At 36.9% G+C, this 21,693-nt stretch overlaps 3 protein-coding genes and 2 pseudogenes across 4 annotated transcripts; 3 read left to right on the top strand and 2 right to left on the bottom strand.

The window, feature by feature from the left end:
* The first annotated feature begins 1,285 nt into the window (after nt 1-1,285).
* On the top strand, nt 1,286-2,961 carry LOC137738122 (CASP-like protein 5B3). Of its 2 annotated transcripts, XM_068477749.1 has the most exons (4): nt 1,286-1,539; nt 1,661-1,741; nt 2,247-2,379; nt 2,486-2,961. In XM_068477749.1, exons 2-4 carry the CDS (start codon nt 1,701-1,703, stop codon nt 2,678-2,680), a joined length of 369 nt encoding a protein of 122 aa, XP_068333850.1. In that variant the 5' UTR covers nt 1,286-1,539; nt 1,661-1,700; the 3' UTR covers nt 2,681-2,961. The 2 variants fall into 2 exon arrangements, with proteins under 2 accessions (XP_068333850.1, XP_068333849.1); XM_068477748.1 differs by having other exon boundaries at nt 1,286-1,741.
* Nucleotides 2,962-5,610: 2,649 nt separating this feature from the next.
* Nucleotides 5,611-7,878, top strand: LOC137736596 (WAT1-related protein At4g08300-like; annotated as a pseudogene).
* Nucleotides 7,879-8,659: 781 nt separating this feature from the next.
* On the top strand, nt 8,660-10,933 carry LOC137736597 (WAT1-related protein At1g43650-like; annotated as a pseudogene).
* A 374-nt stretch (nt 10,934-11,307) lies between these two features.
* Nucleotides 11,308-13,366, bottom strand: LOC137737604 (transcription factor bHLH104-like). Its single transcript, XM_068477140.1, has 4 exons — nt 13,157-13,366; nt 12,956-13,036; nt 12,646-12,808; nt 11,308-11,765 (listed from the first exon to the last, which is right to left on the bottom strand). Exons 1-4 carry the CDS (start codon nt 13,324-13,326, stop codon nt 11,508-11,510), a joined length of 672 nt encoding a protein of 223 aa, XP_068333241.1. The 5' UTR covers nt 13,327-13,366; the 3' UTR covers nt 11,308-11,507.
* Nucleotides 13,367-14,986: 1,620 nt separating this feature from the next.
* On the bottom strand, nt 14,987-19,845 carry LOC137738134 (electron transfer flavoprotein subunit beta, mitochondrial). Its single transcript, XM_068477761.1, has 5 exons — nt 19,646-19,845; nt 19,273-19,557; nt 18,971-19,051; nt 17,674-17,768; nt 14,987-15,435 (listed from the first exon to the last, which is right to left on the bottom strand). The coding sequence occupies exons 1-5, from the start codon at nt 19,712-19,714 to the stop codon at nt 15,210-15,212; spliced, it is 756 nt and encodes a 251-aa protein (XP_068333862.1). The 5' UTR covers nt 19,715-19,845; the 3' UTR covers nt 14,987-15,209.
* Between the last annotated feature and the right edge of the window lie 1,848 nt (nt 19,846-21,693).

The following is a 21,693-nucleotide window of genomic DNA, read 5'->3' as shown; positions in this document are numbered from 1 at the left end:
ACCAATAGCGTAACAATCTATATAATTTCTTAACTTTGTTAGCTCAATCTTTTTCGTGTGCAATTTTTCAGCTTTGGTAACCAATTGTGGAGAAATTTAAAGTTTGAAATGTCATCAAAATCTAAAGTTGAATAACTAATCTAGCTACCATCCAAAGATTAATAACTACAAAACTCCATCAAACCTCGACTTCAACATCTTCATCTAGCACGTTGTATTAATAAAAATAAAAATTTCATTTAATTTAATTTAATTTAAAATTTAAAAAAAAATAAAAATAAAAAAAAAGAAGAACATTCTTATTTAGCTATTAGGTACCAAACAATGATCATCCAGTTGGATTTTGGACCGTTTGACTTTTTTCTTGGTCTGGTTCAAGGGAATTGATGCTCACCCTTACTGAATTCTCATAGTTTTGAGAACAATTTACATCATATTAAAGTATTATCATTTAATTTTCAGTGTTATTTCGGTTTTATAGACCATCACTAATGGAAGTAAAACTCATAGTTTTTGGCAAAGCTAAACATATGACGACATACAATTTTTCTTTCTTGGTACGTACCATTAGTAATCTAAAAATCTCCATCTAGGCTCTAGGCTGTTAATCACCGTTTCGATTAATACTTAGGCATTTGAAAATTAAGAAAGGGCATCCAAACTAGCTGAGTCGCCCACCTAGACCGCCTAGGTTGCGACTCATTTAGACAGAAAATAGATAACTTTCAATTTGCATTTAATTTTTTCAATAAATTGTAAGAGACTTGTTGAATACTTAAATAAGCACACACTATATGCTTGTTCCCCATGTTTTTATTATCTTCCAATACTACATAATACATATGTCAATCTATTTTTTAGTTTATGATGAAATTATATATATTTTAAATATAAACAGACACTTATTTACACAAATTATAATGGATTTACTTAAATCTGCTTAGTCCGCCTAAGCACCCGTCTAGACCCCGCCTAACCGTCTAGGCACTAAGCCCCAGCCTGCCGCCCGATTAGTACCTAACGTGTTTTGGAACCTTGAGTGTATGTGTAATGTAAGTCTCTCTAGATTTGAAAAATACATTTTCTCACTTGATGAGCGTCACTAATGCACTGTTTATTATTAAATGAATTTAAATTTAGATTTAGTAGGCCAGGTGGCATGGTCTGGTGACATCATACGTGATTGAATTTACGCGCCACTTGGCGCGTCCGGGGGAAACAATCAATTTTCATGTTGAGCAGGCCAGATTTGCCCACGCTATTTGACCGTAAGCATGTTGGTTGGGGTAGAAGTTGGGAATCGCATTTTTGTTCAGCTCGTCTTCTTGATTCATTCACTTCATCTCTCTCTTTCCCTTTTCTCTGTTGTAAATTGCAGTCCAAGTTCTTCAGTTTCCACAACAATCAAACGTACCCAGTTGGAATTTACCTCCAATTATTTTCTGGGTAGCAGAGATTTGGCATCCTGAAAGGAAAGGAATAGTGGGTCGGTGAGCTTTCTTCTTATTGTTTTTTGGGTGATGAGTTTTTTATGTAAAGGTAAGATGGAGTTTTTTCTCTGACCCAGTAAGAATCTGATACTTTTTCTGGGTTTTGAGAGGAATAATCAAATGAGGGATTTTCCTGGGACTCCTGGGACTTTGACTGGCCTTCTTCTCAGGATTTCCCAATGCGTCTTTGCTGCCGGGTCCATTGCTTCCATGGCCACGACTGCCAGCTTCTTCAATTTCACTGCTTTCTGGTATTTTGCTTTCCTGACTCACTGATTTCTTATTAGATTTGATTGCAGAAGAACAGATTTCTGGCTATACTGTAGTGTTTAACTGAACAGGATTGACACACTTTCGGGATACGTAAACATTTAAATGTAAGCAGAAGGAATTGGGAAGTTCCTCTGCAGGAAGTTGAAACTCTGCTGAAATTTTGACTAGATTTGGTAAAATATGACTTGATAATTCAATTAGCAATATTAGAATTTGGAACTAGCAAATGTGATGGGCAGTGATCTTCATTGGCCTTGTTGAATTGGTTGCTATCACCTCGATTTTGCATAACTCAACTATATAGGTTTCAGATTTCAGCTTCTTTTGGTTGATAGATTTAAGCACTGTTGAGTTTCTATGCCATATAATTGATTCACTACTACTTTACTGCAATGCCAATTTCATCCACTTATGACGCATCACAAGCCATTTCTTGTACCGAAAGATGTCGGATATTGGTTTAAGAGAATGCTGATTTTGCAGCTACCTGATTGCTTCAATGGGTCTGCAACTGATCTGGAGTTTGGTACTTGCATTGCTTGATGCATATTCCTTGGTGAAAAAGAAGGTCCTCCACAACCCTGTATTGGTTAGCCTCTTTGTTGTTGGAGACTGGGTCAGTCTCTATAAATCTCTGACTTCGTTTTACTCTTACATGAAATCTGTGTTCGTACTTTATAGCGCTTGCCATTTAACGGCTTACTCATTTAATGTTTCTATAGGTTACAGCAACATTGTCTCTTGCAGCAGCTTCGGCCTCAGCGGGCGTAACCGTGTTGTACTTTAGTGATCTGAATGACTGCAATTACGGAAGGGAATGCCACAAATACCAAATGGCAGTTGGTTTGGCATACCTGAGCTGGGTAACAGTTGCAATTTCTTCTCTGATTATGCTCTGGCTATTGGCAGCATGTTAGATCTCTTGTGTTTGTATAGGCCATAGGACTTGTTTGATCTCATAGTAGTCCTTCTTTGTCATACATATTTCATTTTTCCTTTGCAACCAAAACAAGAAATTTCAGTGTCGATAGAAAAGGAAACAAACTTGATAGCGCATTGCGGTAGAATACTCGAAAATTACTTTTATTCTGTGGAGATAGATCAGTTGGAAATGAGTTGTAACAACTGGAACTGTAGAATTGTTACATGTACTTGTATAGAGTTGAATTATAAGCAAAGGGAATTACTACTTTTTCTATTGAAGTTGTAAAAATTGTTGATGATCCGAATTGGATGGTGAATATCGCTTCGCTCCTTATATTTAACTGCAATTACAAACTGACACATATTGATTTAACATGTAAAAATCACAAAAAAGGTTTATGCACATGTGTCACATTTATCAGTAAGGAGAGAGAGAGAGAGAGAAAGAGAGAGAGGCTAGGATTCATTTTGCATTCATAAATTATATACAAAAAAATTTAACTTTTTCTGTATTATTGGTGAGGCATCTTGCTGGTACATATTGATTTGCTTTTAATACAAGAAAAAAAAAAGCAGATGCTAGTCTGGTGCAGCTTTTGTACATGCTTCAGGGAACATTATTGGATGGGTTCTTTTCTTTTCTTTCAAAACAGCAAGTTGCATAGTAAGCATAACGCAATGCCATCTACTATTCTACTTTGAGTGGTCCTCGCCTCACTCCTCATGCTCATGTGTCTACTTGATGCTCCTCCTCTGTCCGAATCCCACTGGATGTATGCTAATTATTTTATGCCAAAACAAAATCCACATGAACTCTTAGCTCACTGGAAATTATGTCCATTTATGGTATTATATTTTTTAGAGAAGCCTGCTTTAATTTTGCTTGTGTTTGAGCAAAGAAACACTTCATTTGTGTCATCGATAGTGGTAACATGAATTATGCTAGGGATAGTCGTCCTTGGTGCGAATGACTCTCAACCATTGATACAAGTGTAGATCCAACTGAATCAATGGCTAGGAACCTAGGAGTCATATACATGCATGGACGACTCGCCAAGCATTCCTCTTCTATGTCTTTTGTAGGTGTATTTGGTGGTTTTGGCAAAATCCTTCGTGTTCTCTGGTACTGGAGCATATGCCATATGGTGTGACTTTTCACTACTTGATTGTTAGATTTTTGGCAGAGCATTCGGTTTTTGTATATTATATATCGGAGCATAATGAAGTTTTGACAGATGTTGTGGGATAAGTGGCAGCAAGAGAAGTATCATTTGACATTGCATCAAGAAGCAAAATTATTACAAAAAAAAGTAAGTGGAAGCAGAGATTGTTGGGTTAGTTGTTGGATAGGGTCCACTGGCAGTGGCAGGTGAAAGTGTGCTATCAGCCACTACTTCAACCCTTTTGTCTTTCCAAAATTAGATTCAGAGGCTATAATTAATCATGGCCGGCAGAAGCTACTCAACAAAATGATTCCCACATTGGAAGAAGTATTATGTATGTAAATCTGAAAGATGAATGTAGGAAATGTCGCCTCTTTCATTGTGTGGTCCTGTCCTGTGGAATAGTGAAAGTGAAGTTGTGTTTGATACCAGATCCAGATGTGGTGGTGACCTGGTGGGGCTTGGGTTGAGCACCTGAGCTCAGCGGAAGAGAAAACTATTCTTTCAAGATGAGGTGGTGGTGGACTGGTGGGGTTTACTTTACGAATAGTTTGTTTAAATGACTTATATGAAATGAGTTTACAGTCATTGTAGCGTTTGATCTAATAAAACAATGACATGCATCCATTTCTACTAAATCAATTACCCGTTCCATGTGCCCATCTTCTAAGCTTTCTCGAACCAAGAACAAGAAAAACTCACCTCTCATGTTATACCCTACCAATACCCTACCAACCTGGTCATATGAAGTCATAGATATCAAATGAATTTAAGCAGGATGTATCTTTATACTCGTGTACAAGAGTCTTGCCCAGTCGCAATAGTTGAATTAGGGCTCGTGGAAGTAGCAGTGGTACGGAAGATTAATGGTTACGATTGAAAATAGAAGATCAAATAATTGTGAAGTCACCTATTTCCTTGACAAGTGACATTGGGAATATATAGACTAGCAACTTCTTAGTTTAACATTCTCGTTCTATCTTTAGGACTCTTCTCGTTTCTCATAATGAAGACTATTGCGTAATAATCCAAACCATCTATCTTATAGCTAGGTGACCCTTTTTAAGATTAATTTTGCCTGATACCAACGAAACCCAAAATCGTTTAGTCATATATCCAAAACAAACCATGTCATTGTGTTATTATACAAATATCTGACAAGATTAATCGAAGGTTGAACGACTAATGATTTTGTTGATTTTTTGTAAAGTTGATATTAAAGGGGTGGATTAGAAATTAGGCGAATTGGATCGTCATGCAACATGTTAGAACAAAAATGAGAGCCGAAATGGTCCAGCTAAGAAGGTCGGCAGCATCCCTAGAAAATATGTATAATATATAGGATAGGTAACCAATTTAACTGATAAAGAAATACATGATGATCATTTGCAATCACATCCATGATAAAATCTTCATTGCTAATGCAGTTCTCTAATGGTTCGCTAAGATGAATGATGCAAGAGTCATTTTCAAAGGGGATGCCATGAAATCAATCGGCAGACAAATTGCTAATTTGGCAGAACAGACTACACACAGATTGATGATAAATTCTATAAATAAAAATCTTCTCGAATTGAAAGTTACATTATAATCATCAAAGAATATTGGATATACTTATTGGGATCGAATATCTTCTGCTATTCCACTTATTTATTCTATGAATTAAGACAGAAGATTAATGAAGAACCTAATACTGTCAACATGAAATAAGAATCAAGAACTTAACTATTCCATCATGCCCTATATGAACGTATACATGCATGATGTGCTCCTCCAGCTTGTCTAGAACTGAAACAAAAGAAGGAAGAAAGGCGGCCGGACAACCGGATTAGGTTATGGCACACAAGTTACGTACTAGTAACCTTAAGGGACTTTACAGGAAGTTCAAGCCACACCTCCTCATGATTTTAGCCCAGATGGGGTATACATTTCTGTATTTTATCACAGAAGCGTCCTTCAATCATGGGATGAACCCTCACGTCTACATAACTTATCGAAATATTGTGTCCGGCGTAGTGATGCTCCCTTTTGCTTATTTTCTTGAAAGGTATCAATATTGTGTATAAAGCTGCATTTGTTTAGTCTAATAGCCTAACAACATAATATGTCAGACGGTCTAGTAAGAGACACTTCCTGATTCTTGAAACATGTTCATGTGTGACTCAAATATTTCTACATATTGTCAATCATGTCCTGCGGTTAACTATTGATCTTTGATTCCTCACCTGCAGAACAGAGAGACCAAGGCTCACTTTTGCACTTTTCTTGGAACTTTTTTTACTCTCTCTATTGGGGTAAGGACATGTAGAATTAGAACCCATACATGCTTCTGATGAAGGGACAAATCAAAGCGCCAACTAAGCTCTCTTTCTTTTTTTTATTATTCTTTCTTTCCAATGTTTGCAGTGTGGGCTTGACATTAAACATGTACTTTGCAAGCTTAAGATACACCTCTCCGACCTTCCTTGCATCAATAATCAACACCATAGCGTCCCTAACCTTTGTAATTGCAATTGTACTGAGGTTAGTACACCTACTTATCCGTAAATCCAGACATTAATTCACATTTTATCCTTAATAAATTACGTTTTTATTCAGGTTGGAGGCTCTTGACCTTCGAAATCCTCGAGGGTTAGCAAAAGTTTTGGGCACCCTAATGTCCTTAGCGGGTGTGATGACCATGACATTGTACAAGGGGCCTATTATCAAAAATTTATGGCCTGCACTAATCCATGTTGAAGGAAAATCCTCCATCCATGAGAACTGGCTAAAGGGTTCAATTCTAACCGTTGCAAGTTGCATAACATGGTCGGCATGGTACATCATGCAGGTTTCACCCCTTACTCAAAAGTACACTTACAAATGTATATATGTTGAATTATTGTCTAACGAAGTAATGAAGTTAACTGAAAGTGAGATGTTATTGTCACTCCAAAAAAAATGTAGTTAACTGATGAATATGTAACCGGGTGCACATATTGATCGCTATCTCAACCCTCTCAACCACCTCGACACAACATTCACTGGTTAACTGCAACTTTTATTTGTGGTTAACCCACATTACAGAATTCTTGCATATAAGTGAGACTAAATATAGAATTTCTGATAATTTACATTGGTGATGTTGGCATGTAATTTATACAAATAATTTTCTGAGAAGAATAAGATTATTGTAGGCAATCACATTGAGAAGATATCCTGCACAACTATCATTGACTACATGGATGAGCTTTATAGGGGCAGCACAATCCGCTGTCTTCACCGTGTGTATAGAACATAGACGAGCTGCTTGGACAATCGGATTCAACATTGACCTCTGGTCGACATTATATGCTGTAAGTATCGGGATTTTCTGAAAATGACAGTGAAACTACGACCCATTTTGTAACCATTTTGGATTTTAGTTTTCACTGTTTTAGATGGATACAAGATTGGCGGGAGGTGGAAGAAATTTGCTCGAAATGCTACATAAAATGATAAATAAAAACTTAAAAACTAAATAGTTATTGGTAGCACTCTTCTAATGTGGTGGCGTATCGCAGGGAGTGGTGTGCTCAGGTCTAATAATCTTCATTCAACTATGGTGCACAGAAGAGAAAGGGCCAGTTTTTGTGACCATGTTTAATCCTGTTTCAACAATTTTGGTGGCTGTTTTAGCTTACTTTGTCCTCGGTGAAAGACTTTATGCTGGCAGGTAATTTCTTTTTCGTATTACATCATCCAATCTAATATGATTTTGCTGATAACTTTGTATGATGCACATTATTGAGCCACATTATGTGACCGTAACACCGTCATGTTGTGTTACCAATCTTGGATTAATCTAAAATTTCGTGTGTGGTTTGTTCAGCATAGTAGGGGCATTCATTGTCATCCTTGGTCTATACTTGCTGTTATGGGGAAAAGAAGGTGATGAAGTTTATGTCAAGGCGGAAGAGTCATCTTATCAGACGAAGTATGAAGAGCATAAGGATAATGGCGTGCAGATCACTTCAGCTAACAAAAATGTGCAGCATGGTGAACCATAAGGATAAGATTGGATCCTTCCCTGGAATCCATCGAGATGGAAATCACGAATCAAAATTCGAACATAATAAAAACTAAAAGAAGAAGATGAAGGTGACAAAGAAAAGCTAGTTGAGTGCTAAACATGAGAGCAAGAGAATGAAGTCTGCCTTAACCTTGGTTGTAGGTAGAGATAAATTCGTGATTGTTTCCGTGGGATGAGGCTGCACATCTTTTAGCCCTTCATGCTCTAAAATCTAAATTTTGACGATTTAATTTGGATTGAAGAAGCACTCTTTAATTTGATTACATAACCAGTTGTAATTCCCAATGTTATCAGAACTTTTCTTCTAATAAGAAACTAGCATCTTACCCACGCTTGTGACAATTGACTCTTGATTGTTTTAGCCTTTATGTTTTTTAATATTTTATTGTTTACGGTGTTTTGAGATAAAACTATTTGGCCTTCTCACTTTATATATAGAGATAAATAAAATAAAATAAAGTCTTCATTGCTATTCTGTATTCTACGGTGCAAAGTTCATATTCCAAAAGGATGTAATGGCATACATGATGCCTAAGCAAGTAGAATTTCTATATACAACAACAAAAAGTAGAGCTTTGGAATATGATTTTTGCATCAAAGAATAAAGGGTGGTCAATTATCAGACAAATTCTGCTTCTTTTCCCAAAAAACAATACAAAAAGATAATGATAGTAAATCAAATTATTATAAGAACTTAATCAAGAACCTGATACTGTCAACACAAACAAGAATCAAGACTGAACTATATGAGTACATGCATGATGTGCTCCTCCAGCTTCTCAAGTATTGAAATACCTAAAAGAGAAGGAAGAAGAGGGAACAACCGGCCGGAGGTGGTTATGTCATGGGAGGAAGTTCGTAACCGCGGAAAAATTTACATCAAGTTCAAGCTACACATCCTCATGCATGGTTTTACCTCAGGTGGCCTTTACATTTTTATATTTTCTCGCAGAAGCTTCCTTCAATCATGGGCTGAACCCTCATGTCTACATTACTTATCGACACATCGCATCAGCCCTAGTGATGTTCCCTTTTGCCTATGTTCTTGAAAGGTATATACATAAAGCTACATTTGTACTTAATTATAGGGTAACTTTCTTTTTCCATATATATGCTTGTTTTGTTTCATATCATCGCGATAAGTTCAACATTTCTAAATTTTCTTTACAACGTAAGACTATCTGGTAATAGAAGAACATTTTTCTACACCAATCACAACAACTTCAACATTTCTACATATTTTCAGTCACGTCATATGTATGACTTATAATCTTTGATTCTCCTCCTGCAGGAAAGAGAGATCAAAGCTCAAATTTGCTCTTTTCTTGGAATTTTTGGTTCTGTCTCTTCTTGGGCAAGGACGTTTTAGATTTTAGAACCCATATCTTCCCATCGTAAGGAATATATAAACGGCTAATTTTATGCGTTGTTTTCAATTGTTGTAGGATAGGTTTGACTTTAAACATGTACTTTGCGAGCTTAAGATACACCTCACCGACGTTCCTTGCGTCCATGATCAACACTATAGCTTTCCTAACTTTTGTAATTGCAGTTGTACTGAGGTTAGTACACATATTAAACCATAAATCCAAAGCACAAATTCACATTTACAAAAATATAGGCGGCACAATTTGCATTTGGATAAACGTGGAATGACTTTTTGAAATGCTAATAGCAGTTCTCTAACAAAGTACTTCTTAATTCAGATCGGAGGTTGTTTATCTTTGAAGTCCTAGTGGGTTAGCAAAAGTTTTGGGCACCGTCGTCTCTTTAGCTGGTGTTGTGAAAAATTTACGGCGTCCATTAATCCATATTCATGAAAAATCCTCCAAGCATGAAAACTGGTTGAAGGGTTCAATTCTAACTGTTGCAAGCTGCATAACATGGTCTATATGGTACATTATGCAGGTTTCACTCCTCACTAAAACTATAATGCAACTACTTGATCATACACAACCATTACAAAACATGCATATGTCGAGAAGTTCTCCAACGAGGTTAACTGAAATTTAGGAAGTGCAGTTAACCGGTGAATATGTGGTGGAGAGTATATCAACTGTCTAACCACTTTCATCGGTTAACTGCACTTTTCAATTACACGGTTTACTACCCACATTGCAGTTTTCCTGCATATATTTGAGACTACATATAGAATTTCCAATAATTCACTTGTGCAAATAATTATAAATAAAAATGAAAAATGTAGGCAATTACATTGAAGAGATATCCCGCAGAACTGTCACTGACTTCATGGATGAGCCTTATAGTGGGGCAGCACAATCGGCTGTCTCTGCAGTATGTATAGAGCATGGACGAGCTGCTTGGACAATCGGATTCAACGTTAACCTCTGGTCAATTTTATATTCTGTAAGTATCTTGGATCTTCTGACAACGCCCATGAAATTACGGCCCTGTTAATAACCATTTCGTTTGTAATTTATATCTTGAATTTTGTAATATCGAATTAGGGAATGTAAGATGTCGTCTTACGTAGCAAATTATAAGAATGCGGGAAGACGTATGGCTGGGATCAGTGTGCTCTGGTCTTATAATCTTCGTTCAACTATAGCGCACTGAAAAGAAAGGGTCAGTTTTTGTGGCCATGTTTGATTCGGTTTCAACGATACTGGTTGCTACTGTAGCGTACTTTGCATTACTCCCTACAAAATGCATTTACGGGCGCATATCTAGGGTTCATTTAAGGCATTCTACATGTCAATGGCTATCTGTTCTAGTGACATACAGTCTTCACTTTGTTGGAGGAGGTCATCTGATCGACGACAGTTTTATAAAATAAAGAATGTAGTGGCTATGCATGCACATCACTAGAGGGATCACATTTTTGAACCATATTAGTGAAGCGCACTTTTTTGCGCAGCATAGTAGGGGCAGTTATTGTCATTCTCGGGCTATACTTGCTGTTGTGGGGAAAAGAAGGGGATGAAGTTTACATCAAGCCGGAAGAGCGTAAGGATAATGAGATTCAAAAAATCACATCATATAAGAAGGATGTGCTGCATGGTGAACCATAAAGATTAGACTGAAATCCATCAAGACAAGAATCACAAATCGAAACTCAAAACCGGGTAAACCTTAGAAGAAGAAGATGTAGGTGACAGGAACGGTCGACTGAGCAGACGGGAGCAAGAGAAATTCCACCAAGAATAGTTTTGCTAGATGCATTTATTTGTCGGAATCTTACTGATAAAAATAGTGCTCAAAACTCAATGAACTTCAATATATGCACAATGCAGATAGAAAGAAATTTGTGACAGAACAAACAGAACAGAAAAACGGCAAGACAGAAAGAAAGAAATTCAGCATAATACGTTGCCAAGAACCACCAGTACTATCAGATATGCTATTGAAGAAGGTTGGGGTAAAAAAACGTAAGAACAGAATATGGTAAATACTGGACATTTACCAGTCGTTTTATTCCGAAAATGAGAGCCTTCAAGCTACATTTAACAATTCAGCCACACAAGTGCCACCAGCCAAATTAAAATCAGGCAATTGAAACAGCGCTGACATATTGTCAACAATGGATAAAAAGGTCAGTAAATGTAAATGAAGGCACCTAAATTGTCCGAGTACTGTATTTAAAACCTAAGCAGCAGGGGGCCTAAGTTCGTGATCACGAGATGTATCACGGGCCAATGGAGGTATATAGTGCCACATAGGGACCAGACTATAGCTAGGATAGACAGCCATCTTGTTTGCCCCAGGATGATATGCAGCTGGTACTGCTGGGTGGGTTGGAACAAACCCAGAAGGTGAAATTGACATACCTTTCAACTGCTGTTCCAGCCGTTCTTTATCTGCTTTCAGGACAAGTTTTTCTTCACGAAGTTCATTCTTCTCCGCCTGTAACATGCAAGAACAGTAAACTAAGTGCGTACTCAAAAAATTTCTAGAAGTGAAATCTCAAATAATTTTCTTAAATCCTTGCCTCTGATTAAATGCACCAGATTAAAAACCAGTTCATCGTCACAATACAATGGCGGTAGAAGTTCCAACTCAAAGAAAGAATCTGACATATTGTTGTAAGGGATGGACAGAAGGCTACAAGTTAAGTACATGGGGATTTTACACACTTGAAACTTACATGTTTCGAAGTGGGAAGAAATTGATTTAAAATCAGCAAGCAGTAACACAATAGATTATATCCAGGGTACAAATGGGGCAGAAATAAAGCAGGGGCGTATAGAACAAGAAAAAGGGTGTGCGAATATCATTTTCCTATAGTTATAACGGCAAATTATCATAATAATGGATTATTTTTTGGTAGAATGAATCATCTTACAGATGCTACAATAAATCAAGTCATTTTTAAAATTGATGGATTGTAAGAAAACGAAGCAAGAAGGATGCTTGAAATTTTGAGTTTACGAGAAACCACATGGAAACAAATAAAACTTCACAATCAATCATAGACGCACCATCACAGCTTGGAGATCCTCCAAAAGAGTTTTCTGTTCATTTCAGATCATCGAAAGCAACAACCACATAAGCTTTGATTTACTATATCAGAGAAAGGGTTCAAAAGAATTTAAAGACGTTTATGATAATCTAAAGCCATGTCATTGGTCGTTTCAGATCATCGACAGCATAGTTATTGGTCTTCTCCACCACGCAATTCAGCTGAATTTAAGATAAGCTAAAGCCAAATCTCATAACACTCTTAATGAAACTTTATCATAAAACATTAAGAAAACAAACTTCAAGTAAATGATGTATACCGAACCTTTAAACTTTTAACTTCTTCAAGTAACTTTTGATTTGTTTCTGTGAGCTCCTGAGCTTCAGCTCTAAGCTGGTTCAAAACCCTTATGGCATCATCAAGTATAGCAGCTTTGTCCGTCTTCGGCGGCCTCCCGGGTTCCAAAACACCGCTCAAATCCACAAACCTGCAACAAAATAATCAAACACCAACACTTCTTAATCACAAAGAAAACAAAAACCCACCATTCTTTTCATCATTACAAACAACCCAATTCTTAAAATCTGTAAAAAAAAAAAAAAAAAAAAAATAGAAAATGAGATTAGATTCATGCCTGTCATTCAATTTCTCCCTCCTCAATTTCTCACGGCAAGCTTTTGCCCCTGATCCTCCAGAGCATGAATCCGTCCGTCCCCTTAACACCACCAATCAAACAGTCAATTTCGTGACAAAAAGTTTGGGGCTTCCGTGACTCAGAAAGCATTACATTTCTGAAGATTTCAGATTTCATCGAAAATGGAATAGGAGGAAATACCTCTTGCGGGGGCACTCTTTTTCCTTTGACAGTGAGGCTGAGGAAGCGGCGGCAGCCGGAACATCGACGGCGGAGAATTCGAAATCGCCGAAAGGAGTGTCATTGGGCCAAAGGAAATCGGTGGGTTGGGTTTCGTCGATGTAATCAAGAAACTCTATCCATTCCCCCATTAGAGATTACAAGAGAGACTGAGGACTATGCTATTAATATGATTCTCTGGACTCATGATGTAAATTTAAATTTGGTTATTTTTGGAAATAAAAAAAAAAAAATCAACAACAACAATTTAAATTTAAATTTTGTTATGATATAGAAAGTTTGTTTATTTTGTTTTATGAATAATTAGCCTCTTGTCATACAATTATGCGTCTGACAGTTGATTTTTTTTTATTGTTTTACTTTTTCTAAATTTTAGTTATGTTAGATATATTGTTTTTTTTTATGGAAATGCATTTTGAAAAATAATGAACGTAATCACTCACACTTTCACTCCAAGAGTATTATGAAAAGAATAATATTAGGAAGATCAAAATTTTAAATCAAATTTACAAACCAAATGATGTGTCACTAACTCACTGATAAGAAGTAAATGTGTTAATTAACACTTAATAATCCAATTATCAACAACCATATTATTTGGTTTACAAATTTATTTAAAAATTTATTCTCCCTCACATTACTCTTATAAAAAAAGATTAACACAAAGAAAAAAAAATTTATAATATCCAATTTAACCTTCTACCATTAGAGATTTAAAAAACAAAAGAAAAATATTCACACAAAAAAAGATACGTAAGCGGAATGTGAGTGATTAGTAAAATAAATAATAAATAAATAAAAAAACGAATTGCAAGAGTATTAATAATTCGAGTGAAGTCGTAAGATATGACATCTTTTTACAAAGAGATAATTGCGTTTGTATAATTATGTCTCAGACGATCATTAGCCACAAGAATAATATAAAATAACATATGAAATGTTACATCAGAAACATCTAAACAATAAGGTATTCATTAAGTTTAATGGTCTCTCTATGGTATGTGATGCGTACGTCACAATTTTGATGAAACTAAAGAAATATCGGTATGAAACTAAAATTGTCCCCGTCGCTAACCAACCAACCAAGGAAAAAAATTTCCAAGATAAAAAATAATAAACCATCACATAAGAAAAGGGAACAAAATCTACCGAAATTTTTTCAATGTACCAAGAACACAAGTCGATACATTGCGTCTCCTAATATAAATGGATAGAAAACATATTTTTCAGTTTCACTCCACTTGTATTATTATGCATGGTGGACCGGCTTGTATTCCGTGGACGTTGAAAATCTCTCAACCAATACAACCTCAATGTTGATAACTTGACTATAGACAGTAAAATTGGTCCAACTACGTTTATTGGCTGCAGCTCTCGCCTTTCGTCATGTTCTTCGTGATTGTTTTGAAGGACACACCAAACTCATTATTCACTTTATTTTACACAACGACTCGAATGACCAGCTATTACTACTATTGGCGTTTCTATCCGAGACTTGACTAGGATACAACTCTTCACACCTCTGCTATCTCAAACATTGAACACTGATTGGCTACTCAAGAATGAGAATAAATTCCTCCTCAAAACGCTTCATGGCGAATTGTAGAATTCCGTCCTTAGGATCAAAACCGTTAATATTGTAAATCATTTTTTGCATATACGACATTTACAAAGTAATTTATAACATAACGGTTTTAATCATCAACATGAAACTCTAGGAATCAACCAAGAAGAGTTTCGAGGAGGAATTCTCCTCATTTTTTGTGCGGCCTAAGTATTTTCAAGACATAACTAGAAAGGTCACAATGGATTAAGAATACCCCATCTCCAAGAACAACCTAGTGTAACGTAAAAATATACAATATCAAAGATTTAGTAGGTCGTAGTCGTATGATGACTAAGAACTTATTAAGCTTTGGATTAAGCTTTAAATTTCCATAAAATGCAGTTATCATTAGTCAGAAGAAATGGCTTGATCAGCACAAGGCTTTGAAGCAAAGTACTGAAAGAAAAGTTAAATGACATGGGCTTCGTTCTTAAGCTTGTCAATCAGCTCGTCTACGGAAGAAACGATAACCCCTGCTTTTCTCTTGGGAGGTTCAGTGACTTGAACCTGCTCTATATCGGATTTGAGTTCCACATTCAGATCCTGTGGAGTGTACTTCTTTATGACCTTTGATTTCGCTTTCATTATGTTCGGGAGTGTTGCATACCTCGGTTGGTTTAGCCTCAGATCGGTACTGCAAGAGGGCCACAGAAACGGGTATCAGTTACGATTTTTCACCAGAAAATCAGGTTTAGACAAGCTCCCTACTCCTTCCCATCATTCATGATGTATGTGCTGATGTTTTCGCTGCATTTCAGTCCATTACTCTAATTGATATCTCAAATATTCTAATAGTTGAAACCTTCAAAATAATATAGTTACATCATAAAGTAACAAATGTACTTAAAATATCATCAATATTTTGTCATCCTGACACTTCATATCTGTCAAGCTCAATATAAAGATATGATCCACCACTATTGAATTTGTCTGCCCTTTTAGTATAATTTTACGCGGTAAGACCATTTATCCATATCATTTAATAAGTGAACAAAATAAAATAAAGTGGCATTTATCTTTTCTAATCATATTATTAATTAATGCATGCTGTCTACATTAAGAGTAAAATAAAATTGTTTTAAAACTAATTTGACACTAATATATAGACAAAAAAGTTAACAACACATTGAAACTAATAATTAGAGAAGATCATAACTTCTAGGATTACCCTAGCTATCTTAATTGAAGGCTCGGCTTTATCACCACAGCCTTCCTTTATACACTTCTCTCTTTTTAATGGCCTAGCCAACGGAGGTGGAATTGTTTTTATGAGTTTGGTTCTAGTTGTCGAACTCCTAAAGAAGAGGCAACTATACCCTTGGACTGATTCAAGGCTAACCAGGTCCTTATTTGTAGACCTCAGTATGCCTTAAACTTTATTGGCTTGGGAAGCCCCTTACCTCAGGGTTGCTTGACGCTGAATGCGTATGGTCCTAGGCAAGGGCCTGATGGTTGTAGGACTGTAATGGTGGTTGGCTGTTGGGTTTTAATGCTAACACTGCTTCAGGTGAGATATTCAGCTGGACGTTGATCTTGATACCATGCTCTTAAGCCGGCTTGGGATCAAAGAATCTCCAATCTGTTGGTTGAGATGATTCAGCTATTATGGGTTGATTGGTCTTGGCACTGAGTACAGATGTTTGATCAAAGGAAGTTGTTCATTGGAAAAGAAATTTTGGCAGCAGATTTCTTAACTTAGTTGGGTCTTACAAGTGTGTTGGTAATCTATATTATGGTATGGCTGCAATTACTAGACCGAGGTTAATTGTAGTATAGTACTTTGGGTTTAGGCCCGCGATTTAGGTGGGAAAAAAACTGAAGTCTACGTGAGTGGAAATGTTATCTTTGAACCAAATAATGGGGCGAGCTAATCTACTTCTGAGCCGTTCATCTTTTTCATTTTGACAATATATCTCCATCCATCTAGTGTGTACAAACAAGGGAAATGGAGATAATTCTTCCACCAAGCTACAACCAGGGAGATGAAGAAATGAACTTGTAAAGGGGCAGACTGGAGAAAGGTTGAAGAGAAAGGACTGGGGAAAGGTTGAAGAGAAAGGGAGACATGGCACAGTAGCAACAAAAGAAAGAGTTTTGTAATTTTTATTTTCTTGTCGGGTTTGGATAGACAGAGAGTACAACAATTATGAAATCTGTCTTATATATCTTCCTAATAACATTAAATCTTGTGAAAATGCGAACGGAAAGAAATTCCATATATCCAATGTATAATCTTACCCATGGGCCATTAGAGCTTTTTAATCAAAATGGTCTAAAGATTATACTTTTTTCATAAACTAACTGGTCTGAATATTATTGTGATGATTTGTGTAAGCGGAGGGGGCAAGAACAGGGACTGTATTATGCGTGAATTTCATACTTAGAAAACATCCCAGTTTCAATTTCTGCAAGGAACCACACACAAAGCAAAGGATGCTTGTTAACTTCTAAAGGATGACTAAGAAAGATAAGAATATTACATAACGAAAGAGATGAATGTCCACTAGTGTTTTTGGGATTTATAGCGCCGTGGAAGCAACTGCTTCACCGACTATAAATGGTAAGGATGATTACTATAATTTTTTAGGATAACTTCTATTTATAACAGAAATAACTAATGCTTACTTCAAATTGAACTACTTCTCAAATTCAGAAAATAGTTTGAAGTTTTTGTTATCAAGTAATTAAGTTTGAACTATTGAAGTTTGAAAGCTATTTCAATTTCCTAATTGATCCTATCAAAGTGAACAATTTATATTTGCAAAGTTTCCAATTCTCTAAAAGATAGCACAATGCATTTGAAAGTGAAAAGAGAAGCATCTAAAAGTCCAAAGTGTCCACACAGGAATACATGACAAGATCTGATACTTACGTGATCACTGCTGGCAAATCTAGACACAGAGTCTCGAGACCACCATCTACCTCTCTGTCTACTGTCACTACCTGCTTCTCCTTATCCAGCACAACCTACTGGAAACATTTCGTCATAGGAATAAATTCATAATGTATGAAAATCAGGCTAGAACAGAATGCAATATCAATAACATGTGACAAAATCAGTATGTATGCCTCTAACTATAGTATCACCACCATAATTAGTAGTCTTTACAACCTTAGTTCACTTTTAGAACCTTCCATCGTGCTATCTGGCTTTGTGGCATGCTGCGTTTCAAAATATACTTTGACCAATGCAAACAAACTTTTACAAAACAGCGTCCAATTTTCCACTAGTTATTCTCTATGACCTCAGAAGTCATAAAGAATCCAGGTGGATAGGGATATCTGTAGAACTGATGCAGGACGAACCAAGGGAAAGGGAGATATAACCTGGGAATCACTCAACCAGGGCAACGGAACTCGCTCGATGTTGCTATGGGGATAGAACCTGGGAATCACTCGACCAGGGGCAATGGAATCACTCACGTCGCTAATTATGGATTCACTCAACACGACCAAGCCTAACACTTGATTTAAGGAAGGAGAAAACTCACTCTTTTCTTAGATTGATTATAATTCACTAATTGACTTTTTAATCTTACATATGGAACCCTTTAAATAGGAGGCTACCTTACATTGATAGGATAAATAACTTAATACTAAAGATTATAGTTACTAGGCATCTAATTAAAACATGGCTTTGAAAGATGAAAAGTCGCCAACAACATGTTTAATATAGGGACCATATTAATTGTTATGCACTGCATCAACAGATGTATTTGGAAAGCATAGAGAGAGGAACACCTCCCTAACCTCAACTTCCTGGATATCAATTTCTGAAGAAAATGGGGTAGTGCTCATATCCCACTACAATTTAAAACAATAGTAAACCAAACCCTTTGATCACCCTAAAAACAAAAGACGCATTAGAAACCGATAATCAGCAGCATCAACAAACTATATTATCTATTAACTCCAGTGTCTAAACAGTTTGAATTTTCTATTTACCAATTAAAATCCCCAAAAGCAACACATGGAGTTCAAATATTGTCTCATATTCACCTACATTTGAAACCTTCAAAAAATACTGCACGAACAGCTTGATGATATATTCCCTAATTGCTTAATCGCATCAAACAAAAGAAAACCAAGGAAGCGTGAAACCGAAGTATAAAAATTGCAAGCAACTGTATTTCTTCTCTAGCTGAATGAATGAAGAGAGAAAAACTGACCTTTGAAGCAAAGGTCCCTTGAGGCCAGTTCAGAAGCCCTGCAACCATTTGCCCTGTTTGATTGCAATCATCGTCGATAGCCTACACAAACATTCAAATACGCACAAAAGATCAAATTTCCACTTCCACAAACCAATACCAACCATGCAAAGCCACAAAATTCAAATCCATTTTAATTACTGGAGCAATATTCTAATTAATTTAATCCAATCTACGACACAGAGAGATTCGAACTTGAATGCAGACGAGCGCGACCGTCTTCCTCAAAACCCCATAAAAACTAAAAGAAATTAACTTATAACCTGTTTGCCCAGGATAAGAAGTCCAGGCTTCTCAACCTTCACGAGAGCTCTCAGAAGCTTAGCAACGGATAAAGGGTAGAGAGGGCCATCAGTCTCCACATGGATTCCCCTATCGGCGCCCATAGCCAACCCTGTCCTGAGCGTATCCACGCACTGTTTTAGTCCCATGGAGACAGCCACCACCTCCGATGCCATCCCGGACTCTTTAATCCGGAGGGCCTCTTCCAAAGCAATCTCGCAGAAGGGGTTCATCGACATCTTCACGTTCTGGGTTTCCACGCCGCTCTGTGAAACGGAAGAATTGAAACTGTTGGATTAGAATTACATGAATTTGAAACGAAACAAGAAATGGGATGGGATTGGATTGGCTTGCCTTGTCCGGTTTGACTCGGATTTTGACTGCGTAGTCGACGACGCGCTTCAATGATACCATTATCTTCATGGTTTACGGTGGGAGTGGGACTGAGATGGTAATGGCGATTGGGATTGGATAATAATCCGATGAGAGAAGACGAGTGAGGAGGAGAGAGAGTTGGAAACGGCATTGCTGAGCTAGCAGTCGCTACTAGTAGATAAATGGTGCCGCAAAACTTTCTTAGCGTGAGCTCTTATGTTATATTTCTTTTCTTTTCTATTTCACAATTTAAATTCGACGACATGTGGAAAATCACTACCAAGGGAGAAAAGAGGAAATTACCTTTTGTAGGATTGTCAAATTTTTTTTATTCGTCAGTAGCGTTTTTCAAGTAAAGGCATTCAAGTGGTACTCAAATGTCATAATAGAAGTGGAGGAAATGATATTTAATTTTGTGTTTCTTCACTTATTTTATGATATGTGAAATACCCGCTTGAATATCAAGCATTTGGAAAATTTCTTATTAGTAGGACATTAATTGTGTCGATGAATTTTCCAAGGCCGGAGTAAGATAGATCAGAATATGAATAATTTAGAAGTCTGGTCATGGCTCAATAGCTTTAATCGAATTGGGCTGCCCAAACATACCAACGATGCCACCACATCCTACTATATTCTGGAAAGATAGGCGAAGTCCGCCAACTTCACTAAGATCGACCATTCTTGTTTCATAAGACATGGAAACCTAATCTGACTGGGAATCAGCCGGGTTTCCTATATTCTAGGACATTCATACAATTTAGGGATTTGCATGCGCCCCAAGTAATCACACTTTTAAGAGGAAACAATATCTACTTCTAGATATCCTCTTGGATTCTCTCGGATTAATATTGATTTTCCAACTAGTTAAATAACTCACCTATGGCATAACTCTGGTAACGCAATCTATACTCCTTGCTTATTCTCTTGCCCACTGCTTACTAACTTAACTATCACATAGCCTTTGATTGGTACCCCATCGGTACCCAATGTCTGATTGGTTGTTTACTTTCTTACAAGTAGTGGACTTGAGCTCTTTCACCCGTTATAGTGCACCATTGATACAAACATGTGCGATGAATAGCACAAAGACCAGATTGTCATCATACAATCACAAGTGGGATCCCAACGTAATCTCGATCCTTTGGACACTGCAAGGGTCTCCCACATAGAGCCTAGGTACCTTGACTTCGACGATCCAGAGTTATCTAAAGACTAAGAGTGACATAGGCTATCAAAACATGACAACCCTAGGGACGTTCTGAAAGATGCTCGGAATCAACTGTCTAGCAAAGTTGTTGCAAGGGTCGAAGCTCTCTTTCTTCAACCATCAAATTTGCACCTTCTTCGAAGAAATTTACTCAGCCTAGCATCAAACACTTCTGTGGAGACTCGAATGTGGAGGTAATAAAATAAAAAAAAAGAAGATGAGTTGTTCTTTCTTTTATCACTTAGGAACTGTGAAAGATGAAACAACAGCATGCACTATAGGAACGTTATGGCGCTATATAACAACAATGATGCATGGATGTGCAAATGTTTCCATGTACAATAGTCGTGAGGTGGTCTTTGGAGTTGCTAGCCTGCTTCATCAATACTGTGAAACCCTTGCTGACATCTTCAAAAATACCTTCTCAGCATACTGTGGTATCTGCAAACTCCACGAGGCTGTGTTTAGCATGCAGTCTCACCGATGAATCTGGAACGTTTTGTCTCGATATATGTGCATCCGAAGATTAGAATCACTCGATAACTCAAAAAGTAGCTATTCGTTTCTTGTGCACACACGAAACATTGTCTCTCATTATTGATGTCTTTATGGCACAACTCTCGAGATCACACGCAAGAATTCAGAACGTCTTCACTACCTCGCAATGGTAATGAGACTAAATCATGTGTTAAAAATATCAAACGCTGGCTATTTCAATTTACTTTGAAAGGCATGGCCATTGGGTAATTATTCCACGTCAAGCGGAACGCCTTTTCAGATACATAGTTAGGGGCATTTGTAGGACCATGAATTTCCC

Source organism: Pyrus communis, chromosome 6 (genome assembly GCF_963583255.1).
Source record: "Pyrus communis chromosome 6, drPyrComm1.1, whole genome shotgun sequence".
NCBI lineage: Eukaryota > Viridiplantae > Streptophyta > Magnoliopsida > Rosales > Rosaceae > Pyrus > Pyrus communis.
Note: the sequence above shows the minus strand (reverse complement) of the source record. Positions and strands in the feature narration are given on the sequence as shown.